This window comes from Macrosteles quadrilineatus, unplaced genomic scaffold (assembly GCF_028750875.1).
Source record: "Macrosteles quadrilineatus isolate MER2022 unplaced genomic scaffold, UCM_ALF_1.0 Scaffold_5__1_contigs__length_97177068, whole genome shotgun sequence".
Classification (NCBI taxonomy): Eukaryota; Metazoa; Arthropoda; class Insecta; order Hemiptera; family Cicadellidae; genus Macrosteles; species Macrosteles quadrilineatus.
In genome coordinates, this window is record NW_026542598.1 from 56,921,714 (window position 1) to 56,937,585 (window position 15,872).

General features: G+C 32.9%; 1 protein-coding gene across 3 annotated transcripts in view; it reads left to right on the top strand.

Annotated features, from left to right (window-relative positions):
- Positions 1–1,601: 1,601 nt before the first annotated feature.
- Positions 1,602–15,872, top strand: part of LOC128995156 (zinc finger CCCH domain-containing protein 4-like) — a 30,011-nt gene continuing 15,740 nt past the window's right edge. The window contains exon 1 of one of the 3 annotated variants that reach the window (XM_054420070.1): positions 1,602–1,806. In XM_054420070.1, the coding sequence (XP_054276045.1) occupies positions 1,745–1,806 (62 nt within the window). In that variant the 5' untranslated portion in view covers positions 1,602–1,744. Of the gene's footprint in view, positions 1,807–2,124; positions 2,143–2,547; positions 2,660–15,872 lie in introns of those variants that run through there. The other 2 variants (XM_054420072.1, XM_054420071.1) reach the window with 2 other exon arrangements.

Consider the following 15,872-nt stretch of genomic DNA (forward strand, 5'->3'; position numbering starts at 1 on the left):
ACTCCTGACACTGATATAATAACATAAATATGTGACTGATAAACCCATACCAACATAATTCTTTCTGAAATTTCAGAATACAATTTACTGTGTTTGCTCTATTGCTATCAGATAGTGTGGAAACAGTGTTAAAAAAAAATAATAATAATACAAAGAGTGCCAATAGATTCAAGAATAAAACTGCCAAAATCTTCAATTTCGAAACTTTTGAATCTCGAAACCGAAACTTTTCCAAAGTTTTGATGGTTTTGAGATTTGAGATTCGGTTTTTTGACACATCACTAATTCCCAATAATTGTTTCTGACAACCTTATTTTTTTCTTACTATCATACCATATTTTTCTAGAGGAGAATATTTACTTATCTTAGTTATAGACAGACAGTTAAAATGTTTGTACTTAACTGATAAGAAATCACAACATGTTAAAGTGATAGCAATATTATGTGAAACATAATAACTGCAATTGAGTATTCATTTTAGTTTTTGTGAATATGATTACATAACAAACTCTGATCTGAAAATTAGAGTATGGTACAGAATGACTAGCAATTTTAGGGATCTATTTTTTATGCAAATATGGCTAATTATTTTTGCAAATGGATAATTGGCCTGTTTATTTTGTCATAATGCAGTCTGGTCAGATGACAAGAATGTATAAACTTGGCAGTAAGATATTTACAAGTGGAACCTCAATAACAAATCACCCTTGATAACTCTCATTTTAAAATTTCCTTGAATATATGTTTGAGCGCATGTTATGGCGAACCTGTATAAGAAGTCAATAAAGTTATAGATTAGGTCTACCTTTGTCGTTGTAGCCTGTAGTTCTTGAGTAGGTAAGATGTTTGATGAACTAATTAATTATCTTAAAACTAATATTACTACTTCTCAACTTCTGTTTATAAAAAACTAATACAAACTCAAATACGTAACTGTTGAAGAACTAATATGAAAGTTCCTCAAGCTCTTAAAACTGGGATAGAAAATCAAATATTGTATGATAAATCATGTATTGTTTTATACCTAAGTTAAATCCCTATAGCCAAATGAAGTATAAACTAACTAGTCATCTTTCACCTCCCCTTCAAGCATTCATTAAAACAATTTGTTATGTAAAATGTACCGGTATTATAAAAATTATTGACTTTAGAATACCATGTTTTAATTAACAGGCTTGAGTCAATGATGCTGTTTTTGTTTTCAACTATGAAAAATTATCAGACTAATGAAATCTGATATCACAGAATAAAGAGCAAGTTCCTTGATTCATATAATTAATGTTACATTGAGTAAATTTCAGTCCATTCAATGGAGCGATTACAATAATTCATTCTTTTGTAGACAAAATATTTGCTTTGCAAGTTTGTTCAACATTCATTCAATTGCAATAGTCTAATTAAACCACTCAATGAGTCAGTGGCCGTCATGTGTCACACTCTAGCGAGTAGTAACGATATTATATAAACACAGTTCTCCGCTCGGCCAATCAGAAGCCTACGCGGGGTCACGTGGTACATCACGTGATTAGCCGACTCGTGGCACGCAAACATCGCCGACACCAACGCTCTCTATTGTGAATCGTGATGTCGACTCTAGCGTTTCGTCAACGTCTACATTAGAAGAATGCTTGCTAAACCCTAAAGCATAGCCTTTGTCGCACTGAAATTCGAAGTGTAAATCAGTGTTTTGCTTAAAAGCAATTAGGATAATTCTTCAGATAAACGGTCCTTTTGTGAACACAAAATGGCCCTAACCAGTGAACTCAACCCTTCGCCCAATGGAGTCAATTGTATTGAGCATGAAAGGTGCAGTAAACGATTATTTTTCGGTTCGAGGGCCATAAAGCTTAAATCCTTACCTAGATTTAGTTTCCTTATATAGGTTGCTTACGAATAAACTCCCCAAGGTCACATGACCTACAGGGAGTTTTATATTGCATGAGATTAGGGTCCATTAATTTTAAAACAATGTTAAAAAGTTTGGAGAATGTTTTTATAAACAATTCATTACTTGGCCTCTTTTCCTGGTTCAACGAAAATGCTTATGTAACTGTTGCGTCATCTGTTCCGGTAATGCGCAGAACAGTGTCAGCAAGTACGATCAGTACGAAATTGACAATTCAATATGGCGGCAGTGTCGAGGTAATGGTCTTGTTGGTCTTATACAAAGCCAATATATTCTGTAAAGTATTACCCATACGCCCTGTCCACTACTCAATTACTTGATAACTTATTTGCTCTTTCGTATCGGCTATAATTTTCCTCGATTGTTACAACATTTGGATAATTTATGAAGTAAAACGTAATTTCTATCTACAAATGACGTCACGTATTGTTACATTTTTGTCTGAACGGTTGTATACCTAGTGACTTTGACTTAAATTAACAGTGAGGGTGAAATTAATTTGTTTAGTTGATAGTTATATTTTTATAAGCAAATTTTTATCGATTCAGGGGGGGTATTCAAGGTGGGGTGCGGTGCAGTATCCCAGAATCCCTGGACGGATTGGTGGGGGGAAGGAGGGGAAAGCGAAATTAGAAGCGGTACTTCGGCTTCCTGCACTAGCACTAGACAGAACAAAGGCCTCCGTGGTGACCGTGTCGATGTCCCAGTAAAACTTCAAACCTCTCGACAAATGAATGTAAAACAGTCTATCTGGTAGGTCAAAACCGTTCATCAATTACTTAATGTTAATCCTTACATCTGTACGCGCGGTCCAAAAGGGGTGGGAAGCGGGCAAGTTCGGTAAAGGTCGTGTCCTACTTCCAAAACGAAGGCAGGAGTGATGTGTTGTTAAAAATAAATACGACTCCATTACTTTATACTATAGCTTTTATTTACTAACACTTGCTTTAGGCTGCTGAATAAGATTTTGTGTAATTGTGTGCAACTGATGAGTACATTTCTCAAAAATCTCTAAAATTAATTTTAGCATGGTTCAATTGTTAGCATTTTATGATTTGTCCTTGAGATTGTTTTCTTGCGGATACATAATCAGTTGTTTCCACTGCCTGAGTGGTGTTCAGAGATAGTAATTTCTAGATAGTTTATCTTCACTGATAGTGGTGATGGTTTTGTCTCGGGAGGCCCAATATAGGGTGTGCCAGAATTGTACTTTACACTCTTGTTCTCAACGTGTAAATGTTCATTTATCAGTCAGCAAACATTATTAGTTTATCTTTATTGTTATTTTAACGACCTATAGACGTAGATAACTCAACAATAGTGTCGGCTTGTCGATACAACCGTTATAATTTATGTAGGCTACTTTGTAAGTTTTTATTGATTTGTTGTAGGTAATCTATAAAAAGAGACATTAATTTATTGTGTAGACTAATTTATGACACTTTTATGAGTTTAATAAAAATGAAAATTTAACCAAGAACTATAATAACAAATTAATTAAATATCGTTTTTTATTTTTATACTTTACATTCACATAACTCTATACAATATAAGCTTATATTTTTATTTTTTACGATTTATATTTTGATAATAATTAAAAAAAAAATTAAAAAAAAAATTAAAAACATATCTTGGTTTTTAAAACACGAGTTAAAATTTTTGTATTTACTAACAACTTGTATCCACTGAAAATTAGTAACAATTTTCACTTACTATAATAATTATTTTAAATTATAATGCTCGGTAAGCAATTAAATTATTTTGCCTATATTTTTATCTTTTACTAATTTATTATATTTTGATAAAAATTGAATTTCAAATACGATTTACTGCATTAAAAAACATAGGTTTTTTTAACCCCGAGTTAGGCTAACGTTTTTTAAGCTAGCAACCTCTATCCACTAAAAATAAATAATAATTTTACCGTGTTTAGAACTTTGTTATACAGTAAGTGGTTATATATATTCGGTTTACAATTTTATTCCAAATTTATCCACGCAACCCCACATGGATTGATTAATATTTAAAAACAACTTCTAAGTAAAACTCGTGAAAAATATCTAATTTGTAAAATATAAAATCGTGTAACATATTATGGACAATTTAAATTTATTATCCAATTTATATTAAGGTTTTGTTGCCGATTTCATGAAAAAAAAAAACAATCATTCACATAATCAGTTATTTATAAAATCACAAAACAAATACCGTAATTTATATATTATAATTTAGGCAAAAGGAAGTTAATTTAATGTCCAGTTCGCAGTACACTCTTCTTCACAATAGCTACTGACAAGGACTTGTTTTTTTGTCAAGTCTTTCCTGTCTCCTATTTCGTCTCGTCACTATGAGGCTTTCCTTTCTTCGCGACCCCCCTCGTTCTCCCAAAATAGTTGACAAAGAATGTGAAAACCCCCACGAACATCATCCAGCTCTACCGGTATAGCCTAAGTTTGGTCACAAATTAAGGTTGACGTTTTTATGATGGGATTTTTCGATTGAGTACAGATTTATTTTTCGTTTAAATTTGGCTTCAAGATTAAGTTTACAAATCTCAATACTTGAAAGACAAGTTGTGTTATGTTTGAAACTATGGTTAGAACGCCACTTATTAAATAACTACGCCAATTCGTAAAAAATTGGGTAACTTAATATATGAAATTGCTTTTCACATCTAGGCCATGAATGGGTCAAAATGTTTTATCAGAATATAAAATTATTATATTATTGATAAATTGTAATACCTATTGAAATACATGGCCAAAAAAACAGCAAGTACCTATATATAACTTCAGTATTTGCAGTGATTTGTCGTAACTGGACCGAAATTAGATCGAATTTAGCTAAAGAAAGCAATAAATAGAGGATTTAACCAATGCAGCATGCACCAATGATGCAATCGTACGTTAAAAAACTGTAGGTAAATAGTTTACATTTGCAGCATGCACCAATGATGCAATCGAATGTAAAAAAAAACTTTAGGTAAATAGTTTACATTATTTTGTCTACATCGCGAGCAACTACATTGTAATTGCATTTCGTTATAGTCAAATTTTTAAACAAAACAATACATATACAGTAATACTATACCTATTTCAGTCTTGCAGACACTTTTTGTTTGGCGTTTCCGATTCGTGTCACAACAAACTATAATTTTACTAGCAGAGTACCCGTCCTTCGTACGGGGTGGCATATAAGTAAAAAAAAATGTTTATAGCAGTTATACTCAACTCAAGCTTTGAACTTGCAATGGGGGAAGACACATTTTGATAAAATATGCTTATTTAAATTTACGGTATACTATAGTAAAAACACATCTACCATAGCCATAATATTCCACCACTTCATCTAAACAATAGAGAAAAATAAATTATTAAAAGTTCACAAAATATCAAAAATTATTCATGAAATTAAAAACATAAACACAACTGTAAACAATCCTACTTTGACAGTTCTCTTTGCATATCACAGTTTGTTTTTGCTGCTTAGTTAAGATTAGCTGTTTTCATAAATGCAAAAAAATATAGTTGGTATATCTTAAAACCTTAATGATTTTGCATATCATATAACCAACTTTTTTAGTTGAAACAGCCGACTAAATGATTTAATTCCCTTTAAATATGAATACTCATAAGGTTAACATGAGAAACTACAGAGCCACTGGGGCGGAGCCCAAAAGGATTTTTGAGATTTAAGAATATGCCTATATGTTAATCGGGAACGTGAGCTACCATAATGCCAAATTTCAGCCCAATCCGTCCAGTAGTTAATGCGTGATTGAACTTCAAACAAACAAACACACAAACTTTCACATTTATAATATTAGTAAGATTTTCCTACAGTTACCTGACAAAGTTGCCTTCAATGCCTTTCTTGCACTGATTGTAGTACGCCAAATAGCTAATTGCTTACTTTTGCCAAACTCAGTTTACTTATGCCGCACACTCTAGTATTCTTAAAAAAGGGGAAAATCACAAAACAGTGTGTTTTTATTAGGCATGTAATATGTGTACGCTTGAAAGTAATTTGGCAACACTTAAAAATAATACGGTCTACGACTACGATCAGCTGGTGCAGCGTTACCATATGTATAGTGTTTGAAAGACTGATTATTTTATGCTTTATAGTAACTGTAGGGAAAATATAATGTGTAACGCGTGTGCAAAGTGCCTTCGCTGTACTCGAGCAACTTTCCGCACTCGCCTGAGACTCGTGCGTAAACATTTCTCTCATCTGCAGCAAAGTGGCACTTCGCACACTAGTAACACAAATAACTATTTCCTGCAAAATTTTAGCTCTTGGAAATACCCTATAAGATTTTGGAGTTAGATTTGGTGAAAAAACTTTGTCTTCCATGATATTGATACATTTTCAGTATAAATTGATACGCGCGAGTCATTTACTTCGTACAACTACAAAACACTGCACTAAAAACCAGTTTTATTTATTTGTTTCGTAGATAAACCAAGGACTATTGATTTATAAATTGTCAACCCTCTTCAAAGCTATTTGAAAAATGAATATAAGTATCAATCAATATCAATTATATCAAATTAAAAATTCAGTGCAGTAAAATGCAGTCTCAAGTACAGTATGTGTTTGTACAAATCTCACTCGTATTAGCTATTTTGAGATGGCACACTAACTAATGAGTATATTAAATTAACACAAATTAGAATGGATATATAGAATGAGGAATGAAACAAATGCTTTGCATAGCTTTTTGTTACTGACTACGATCACATGTCCCCCTAGTAAGGATCAGCATAGTAGATAGGAGTAGTATATAATAAGATAGACAGCTATTTCAGACGAGTACATTACCCCATTTTAACTTGTCAGTTAAAGAAAAAAGTAATACAGTATATAGGATCTGTAGCCTAAACTAGGAAATTAACAAACTTCTAATTTAATGAATTTGATTTGGAGCACAACTCTTCGTTTTTAAACATTAATTTCGAATTATAAAAAAATAAGTAGTATGTTAATTTGGAAGAAACTAATATCGATGAATTTTTAATTATAATGTCTTTGATTACTCTTTGTAAATTTAATTGGTCAGCTGACTTTTTAAAATAGGTTTGTATATTATTTTTCCTACAGTTACCTGACAAAGTGGGCTTCCTTGCACTGATTACCGGTATAGCACGCAAAGTAACTAACTGATGCATTTACTTACTTTTGCCGCACTCCAGTATTCCAACCAAACAACACATAACAGTGTGATTTTATTAGCCACGTTATACGAAAATAAGTTGGCATCACTTAAAGATACTACGACTACGATCAGCTGTTGCAGTGTTTCCCATTTCGTTCAGCGCTTGGATTTTACCCAATCTAAAAACATGTTGTATAGTGTTTGAAAGGCTAATTATTTCCCCTATATGCTTTATAGTAACTGTAGGAAAAAAATAACGTGTAACGCCGTAATGCGAGTGCAAAGTGCATTTGCTGCACATGAGAGAAACGTTTGCGCACGAGCCGCAGGCGAGTGTGGAAAGTTTCTCGAGATTCAGGGGGAAAAGTCACTTTAGGTCCTTAGTGATGAAATACCGTATACTATCTTACTAATATTATAAACGGAAAGTTTGTGTGTTTGTTTGTTTGAAGTTCAATCACGCATAAACCACTGGACGGATTGGGCTGAAATTTGGCATGATGATAGCTTACATTCCCGATTAACATATAGGTATATTATTATCTCAAAAATCCTTTTGGGCTCCGCCCCAGTGGCTCTGCAGTTCCCCATGTTAACCTTATTAGTATTCATATTTAAAGGGAATTAAAGAATTTAGTCAGCTGTTTCAACTAAAAAAGTTGGTTCTATGACATACAAAAGGTTTAAAAAGTTATAAGATTTACCAACAGGGTGCAGCACTATAATTATCTTTGCATGTATGTAAACAGCTAATTTGAACTAAGCAGCAACAACAACTTTGATACACAATGAGAACGTAGTATTCGTCAAAGTAGTATTGTTTACAGTTATTTTTTTATGTCATGAATAATTTGTAATTTTTTGTGAATTTTTAATAATTTATTTTTTTTATTGTTTAAGTGTGAAGTGGTAGAACATTATGGTTGGTAGATGTGTAATACTATAGTATACCGTCAATTTAAAGAAGCAAATTTTATCAAACTGTGTCCTCCCCCATTGCAAATGCAAAGCTTGAGGATAACTGCACTACGCATTTTAAACTTATATGCCAACCCCGTACGAAGGACGGGTACTCTGCTAGTTTGATCATATTTGATGGTAACTAGTCCCGGCTGTCGTTCTTAATTGGGATTTTAATGGTCCGTCTAAAAAAACAGCTGATCTTGGTCAAAATGAACGACACACATCACCTCACTCCATTCCACATTTTGCCACACATTCAGCATTATTTTCAGCTCAAGAATGAGCCTACCCAAGACGTGTACCCGTGAACGTAGATGCTTTATGATTCATTCTAATGTACTACCATTGACTATTGGATACAGAAGTTGTATTGATAGTCAAAGGTACTACGGTACATATTTAAACTCGCCAAACTACAAATAAATATAGTGTTTTTAAGAAATTTTAAATCGTCAGAGCATAATACGGTACCTTAGACTATTAATATCCAATAGTCATCAATGATAATACCATAATACCTTTGACTATTGAAACTACGTTACGTATACAAAACAAACAGTTAAACGGTGCTGCATAAAAATAACCTTGGGCTAAGGCCAACGTGTGCTCGTTCGTTTATCTGCTACATACTAAGCAGTTTCCCTTACTGACCCTGTTTTACACTAGAGAAATATAGGGGCTAATACAAAATGTATATAAACTCCCTGGATAGATGTTGTATATTTATTCTTCAGGATAAAACAATAAATAAACATCATACTGTATAAACATGGGTCTAAAATGTTTGGTTTTCTGTCTGTCTGTATGTTAGTTTTACAAATGAATCCATAACTCAAGTGATGACAAATAGGACCAATATTTTACAAAAAGTATCAAACTTCTAATTTGTACCAATTTAAAATGACGGTCATATGAAATTGTATATCACAAATAAATGAAACCCATTTTTAAGTTTTAAGTGAAGTCGCTAGTTTTAAGATATTAGGGTTTAAATTGTCACCATTTTGTATTAGTACAAATGATAAATTTGTACTAACATTTTAGAGTTTAGAGTTAGTAACTTATGTCAACAACTATAGAGCCAGATGTTTCAAATTCCAAAGACCTGCTTCTTGAAACCAGTCTGGGCAATCTTCCTCGTACAATATTAAGCAATATTTAATTCCGATTCTAAGTTTCCAGTCTGAAATTTGTAATGCCATTGACTATATAACACTACTAGATTAGTGTAGTGTAGTGTTATATAGTCAATGGTAATACCCAATGTTTTACGTTGTATTAAAATCTTTGTGTAGTAAACAAAAAGTGCTTGTAGCTCTAGCCAGCTTTTGCTTTGGAATATCGATATCATAGTATAGGTATCATTTAACTTACAACGAAAAAATACACTTAACGTACACACCTATCTTGAAAATAGTTCTTTCTTTATATTCCCAATTTAACGTGATGAATGTTTTTAAAGTGGCGATATTCTCCTTGATATTGTAGTTCAATGCAAAATCATGTCAATAAAATGCGAAAAGGAATAAAAGCCAAATAAACTGTTTTCCTTCTTTCCAAAGCACACAATTTTGAACTGATTGAAAATAAAACGATCCCGATTAAATTTGAGGGTAGTCAGTTAATACAGTGGGATGAATCAATTGAATTAGATTACAAGATTAAGTGATAGATTTTCCATTATAGGCCTAATTAACTACACCATATACAATTATTGCAAAGTAGACGTAGAAATTATGGCAAAATACAAGGCTTAATGATTCCAAGGGACAGAATTTTTATATTTTTCTCGTAGAAAATCATCCCGATGAAATTGTAAAGGCAGTTGGTAAATATTTGTCAAACCAATTCAATTTATATCACACATTAACACTATTTCTCATATTTTGTTTTTCTAATCTCAAGGCTATGTAACGTGATGCGACATTAATGCTCCTGGGTAAGCTACAGTATCGATTTTCTCTCCGCCCACAGAAGCCCTCTTCTACGTGGTGTAAATATACTAAAAGTACTAAAACACATAACTATCATGTTCCAAACGATTTTATAATAATATGGAATTTTTTATTTGATCATGTACAATGTACATGCCAAGGCCAAGAACAATTGAATAGTCGTTACGTGGCTAAGTTAGTTAAAGCTCTCGCTTAGAAGAAGTTCTCTGGTTCGATCCTGTTTGGTCAGTAGATTATTCATAGTAACGGGATCCAGCTGTCCTTTTAGCATTGGTGTTTAATAAAAGATCCTGGACGGAGAAACACGCGTTCTTTTAACAAAGCTTCACAATTGAACATTGATTTTCCACAAAAAATTGAGTAAAAGTAGTAATTTTATATTCTACACTCATCCTTTATCAAATAGTACACCCTTATGAAAATACTTATTAAATAAAAATGATATTACATTAAGAAAGGCAGCACAATCTAAGGGGCTTTTTGGTACTCCTATTTGAAGAAACAAGTTTTAGAAGAAATATAAAATAGTGTATTCTTGATCATAAATTGCAAAGAGTTGCACATGTTGTTTACGGTTGTATATGACACAGTTTGCTTTGCCGCACTCCGTTTGTACAAATAAGCTGCTGAATAATTACTGTACAGATCATGCAAAGTCTGTTGTGTTTGTGTTAAGTAAAACAAAAACATTCAAAATGAATACATTTTCAATATTTCTTATTCAATACTTTTTATGTCGACCTTTTGGTAGATGGGATCATTTAGTTGATAGCCCGCTATATCATGGGATGGGCCATGTCCAGGATCGAACCAGATGCTTTTTTTAGGTGAGCACTGCAATGTACCTCTAATGTATTACTCGGCTATAATAAAGTATACAGATTAAACCAATCACATTTTTCAGTAGAATCAACAGTTTAAATTAATTTAAGGTACACGAGCCTAATGAGCGAAGAAAATTTAAGTTGAAAATTGAATGGTCGTAGCTAAACCTATGCACCCCATGGTCCAATCTGCACCCCATTGTAGGGGATGAGTCCTAGAAAACGTCAATACTGAGCCTCCCCATTTCAACCCCAGTCATTCACAAACGACCTTGCGTGTTGTTGGCTCCATGGCCTTGACCCTAGATAACACTAGGTTTGGCTGATAAAGAAATATCGCACACACTGTAGCTTCCTTGCAATAGAAAAATCCAAAGTAACCCGTAGTTTCAAGTCTTAATCGGGTTTCAACTTTTTTGTAAACAAGTTTTTTTTCAACAGAATGTTTACGTAGTTATTTTGTGTAGTTCTCAAGTCTTACTACTATAAATTGGTAGTGTTAAACCTTTACTTTGGAAAAAAATATCCCTCGCAAAAAGACGTTCTTTTAATGTTCGTTGAATTCTTAAGCTATTCCTTAAATTTAAGGTTGGATGCTCGAGGAAGTAATTAACATAGGTAACTAAAAAGGCATTAGGTTTTACAATAATAGTTTTTGTTATCTTTTTTATTTTTATTTTTTAATGGAAACCAAACGATCCGAGGGACACGTTTCTCTATTACTCAATCGTTGTTAGGTAATCGTTTGGTTTTCAATAAAAATAAAAATAAAAAAGATAAGGTTATGCTAGGAGAGGACAAGCAGGTGTAATTTGTCGATCGATTTACTTGGGTTAATATATTTAAAGTTGTGAAAATACCAAAAGTAGTGAAATCAAGACGTAAAGCACCTGGCAAAATCATACCTTCAGCTGTTTGATTTTTACCATAAAGCTAGTTTTGGATTTCTTCGGTCATGGAACGTAGCATAACTAAAAACTTCACAACTCTTAATGAACAACCAATGAGCAATTTACTCAATTTTATGACCTTTTATCTCATTTTTTTGGCTGACCGTGAGTCAGTCGACCCAAAATGTCAATTAACGCTTTCTATTTTCCGAGAAACCTAAACTTCCAATCAAAATTCAACTATTGTTCTTGGATTCACAAAATTTTCGATAATGTTTGTATTTAAATTCTGGCCTAACTGATATAAACAAAATAATTAAGTTCAAATCGCCCAGGCTTTGCGATATTGGACATAGTCATCCCTAATTCTACTATATACGTCTTATATAAATTACCAATTAGCTGTTTTGAAAATATTTATCTATGAAAACTGCTACTGAAATTTTAACGTTTTAAGTTGTTTACAGCTTGGATCCATAGTAATTAATTGACAGCTGCACATAATTGGGTGATCATTTAACTACTGTACGTTCATTTTTGCTCATAAACTAGCTCCTGTACAGCTTTAACGTTAAAGTATTAAAAAGTTACGTTAATCACTATAGTCAAAGACGCGGTGATAATTCCCAACTCCATCCATAGTCAAGGGGTTAACTGCAATCGTCATCTATAAAATTCCAATCAGATGTTTAGGGACAGAATTTTGTAATGTAGAGTAGTAAAAATACCCCCGATCGTTTATGACCTGTTTATGTGTCGGCTGTTTTATGACCAATTATGATATTACAACTTTTCCTTAGAAGTTTTCAAGGAAGTTTTTTATAATTATTTTCACGGAAAGTAAATAAAGAAACGTCTTATAACACTAAAAACATATATTTACGCTTATACTGTTACTCACAAGACGGTAAATATACAAAAAAGATGGTAAGTGGTAGATGGTTACCACTTACCATATTTTTGTATATTTACCGTCTTGTGAGTAACAGTATAAGCGTAAATATATGTTTTAAGTGTTATAAAACGTTTCTTTATTTACTTTCCGTAAATTTAATAACACGTACAATGCTGATCAAGAAGTTATTTAATTATTTTCACTACATGCCGTTGCAGAGTACGGGTTGAAGCAATTGTACAATAATACTAATTTACTTTCTTTAGCCATAGACTAACCAACACAAGAGTGTATGTTTTATCTATGCTTTAGGCTACTTAAGTATATCTCCATCTATATGGACCAGCTATAATATCCAAATCCAATATTATACCCGAATTAGGACATAGACGAATGCGAATGAGCCAATCACAGGGAGCGTTGCTGGAAATCGATTTTATCATCCAGTTTTGACACTTTATATATGTGTATTGATAGTTGTTCTGGCGTAACATTTATGATACAGTTTACGATAGTCATTCCTTCAATTCGGCTTGGTTAAAAAGTGCGCTTATTTGACATGAACCAGTAGGCCTACAGTAATTTCAGAGCGCTCTGTCCACGGATCAATTTTAACGTCCATTTTCATCCTAAATCCCAAATTCGTCCACTGGCTCGGGTCTACAACTTGAATTTCACAATTTGTGAATATATTGTCTTATTTCACGGACAGTCAAAATAAAACCTAAAAAACTCTAAAATACCCCCGCCGCAGCAAACCTGCAGACTAAGCGAATTTCCATTTGACTGATTGGATTTACACTGAAATGTCTACTTAAAAATATAACATTTATTCTTGATTTAAATAGAATTAGTTTAACAAGTACTTAGGTTTGCTGCATCAGGGAGGGTAAAACTGTTTTTTTTTTAATTTGAATAGTTTCGTAAGAAATAAAAACATTTTCCAAATTTGATCAAAATATGTTCACAAACAAGCAAACTACAACAGTTTACTTATTCTCCATAAGAATAACATGGGAATTTTAAATTTACAATTTTATTGAATTTTCTCCGTAACAATTAGGCGCATAATAACGCTTCAATATACTAAGTTATTTGTTTTTTTAAGCTCTACAAAATGGTTTGGAAAGAAATTGCTAAATTTTATGTTTTTTGGGTCAAAAATGGGAAAAACCTATTTTTACCCCATAAAACCCCCCGTAAACCCCCGTTCCCATGGTCCGATCATGCTGGATCGCGAACTCGTTCGAATAAACGTACGTTTACACGTTTGTACCAAATTTCATCAAAATCGGATCATTTTTGCTCGAGTTATCGTGCTGACGGACACACATATATATATATATATATATATAAATATATATATATATGAATTTGAACGGATGGTGTTTTTGGCCTCTAGGGACCTCAAAACGAAAAAAAAAAATCGGTCCCGCGTCCAGGTCTTACCATGAGTACTACGGTAATAGCTTATTCCCTATATGGGAAATTCGCTAAAAGCAGTAATCTCCCCTAAAATAATCAATGGCGATCTCTGAGCAGCGAACGACCAAATGCCATGTTGTAGGTTGGCACACGACAGTTCGTTGTACAAACATGGCCACTTGCGTTGACACAACTGCCAACCTAAACTGTAAACAATGCTTTTGTCGCTGTCATGGACAAGGTTCATTTACCTTAATTGTCTACATGAGAACCTTGGTGGTAACCCTCGTTAATGTCAACTGGACTCAAAACTTGTTACCGAGGCGAGAGTAATTAAGTAAAAGATAAAATCAATAAAATATAAAAAGATAAATTGGCGTAGGTTTCTCCAGTAGAAAAACTTCTCTTCTGAGGATACTATTTTCCAGACAGGTAAAACATAACTTAAGCTCGAGCCATGGCTCGGTATACTTTCGATTGTAAAAGCAATATAAAAGCAACTCTAGCAATAAAGGAACTATAGTTTTAATAAAAAACTTAACAATAAATCTTATTCTGGTAAGAAAAAGCGAACAGAAAAAATCCCATCAGGAGCTACAGCAGATAGTTGAATAATTGATCAAAAATACCAAAAAGTTGTAGGATGTTAGCCCTCTTAATACGAAATACCTAATAATGGAGATATTTCACTGAGACTTGCACCATTCATATAATACTGTATTTTATTCCTACATACACCACTCCCATACAGTAAACACACAGACAAAGCCTGTAAAGCGACAAAGCACAAAGCTTTGTCACAAAGCTAAAATAATTACGTTATATTTATGAGTCGGACTTACTTTAGTTTAGTTTTGAATTTTGATCGATAAGACCATTGTACTAGTAATTTGCCGATCCAACACTGTAGTTAGCTGTAAAGTGTTGGTTGTAGGCTCGTCAATAGGCTCAGACTATGGGCGTCGACCAACCGGATATTGTGCTATTGTATGACTAATGTACTTTGCAACGCAGCAGTTTTACCCATCGATGTACATGGTACATGTACAATATAGATAGACTTTATACATTGATGGCGACGATGACTTTACCTTGGCGTTAGAACACTTTATTGGTTGCAATTGGAATCGAGCGAAATAGCTTGGGATTACTTAGCTCTTTAGATTGTTTAGGCTTGTTTATTCATATCAATAATTTTGAACCTTGAATTAGGTACCATTTTCGAGGACAAGAAAACATTGACATTAGATATCATTTGTTGATAGAATCACGCAATAATGATCACATATAATTGACTTAGATTAGTACAAGAAAGCTCTCTTTAATTACTACAGTATAATAATTATTAAAGTATACAATTTTCACAGTTTTGGCTTTGAATTGATTTTACTTAAAAACCAGTTGAGATAGAAAAGAACGTTAAATACAAAAGTTGTAGATAATTAATTTATGCAATAACGAATTTCCATTATATTTAAGATCCTCGCTTTTGTTCAGCGTACAGAACAAAATTCCTTCCACCATGAGCGTATACATACAGACCAAAATATAAAGGCTTGTCGAATTTCACTAGAAATAGCTTCCCCCCCTAACCCCCCTTAAATTTAGAATTTTGCGAAACACTTTCTTATTGCACATCTACAGTGTATAGAGTAGGCCTAAATCTGCCAAATTTTATAATTATTTTAGGTCGTATATTTTCTGAGATAAAATGATCATCTGTCAGTCAGTGGTATTTGCTTTTCATATCGCCTAATGGCTGACTTCCACAATTATTATTAAAAAATCAGCTGATTAAAATAAAAACTGTTGAAATGTTTTTTCCTTCTGTAAAACTATTAAATAAATAATAAAAC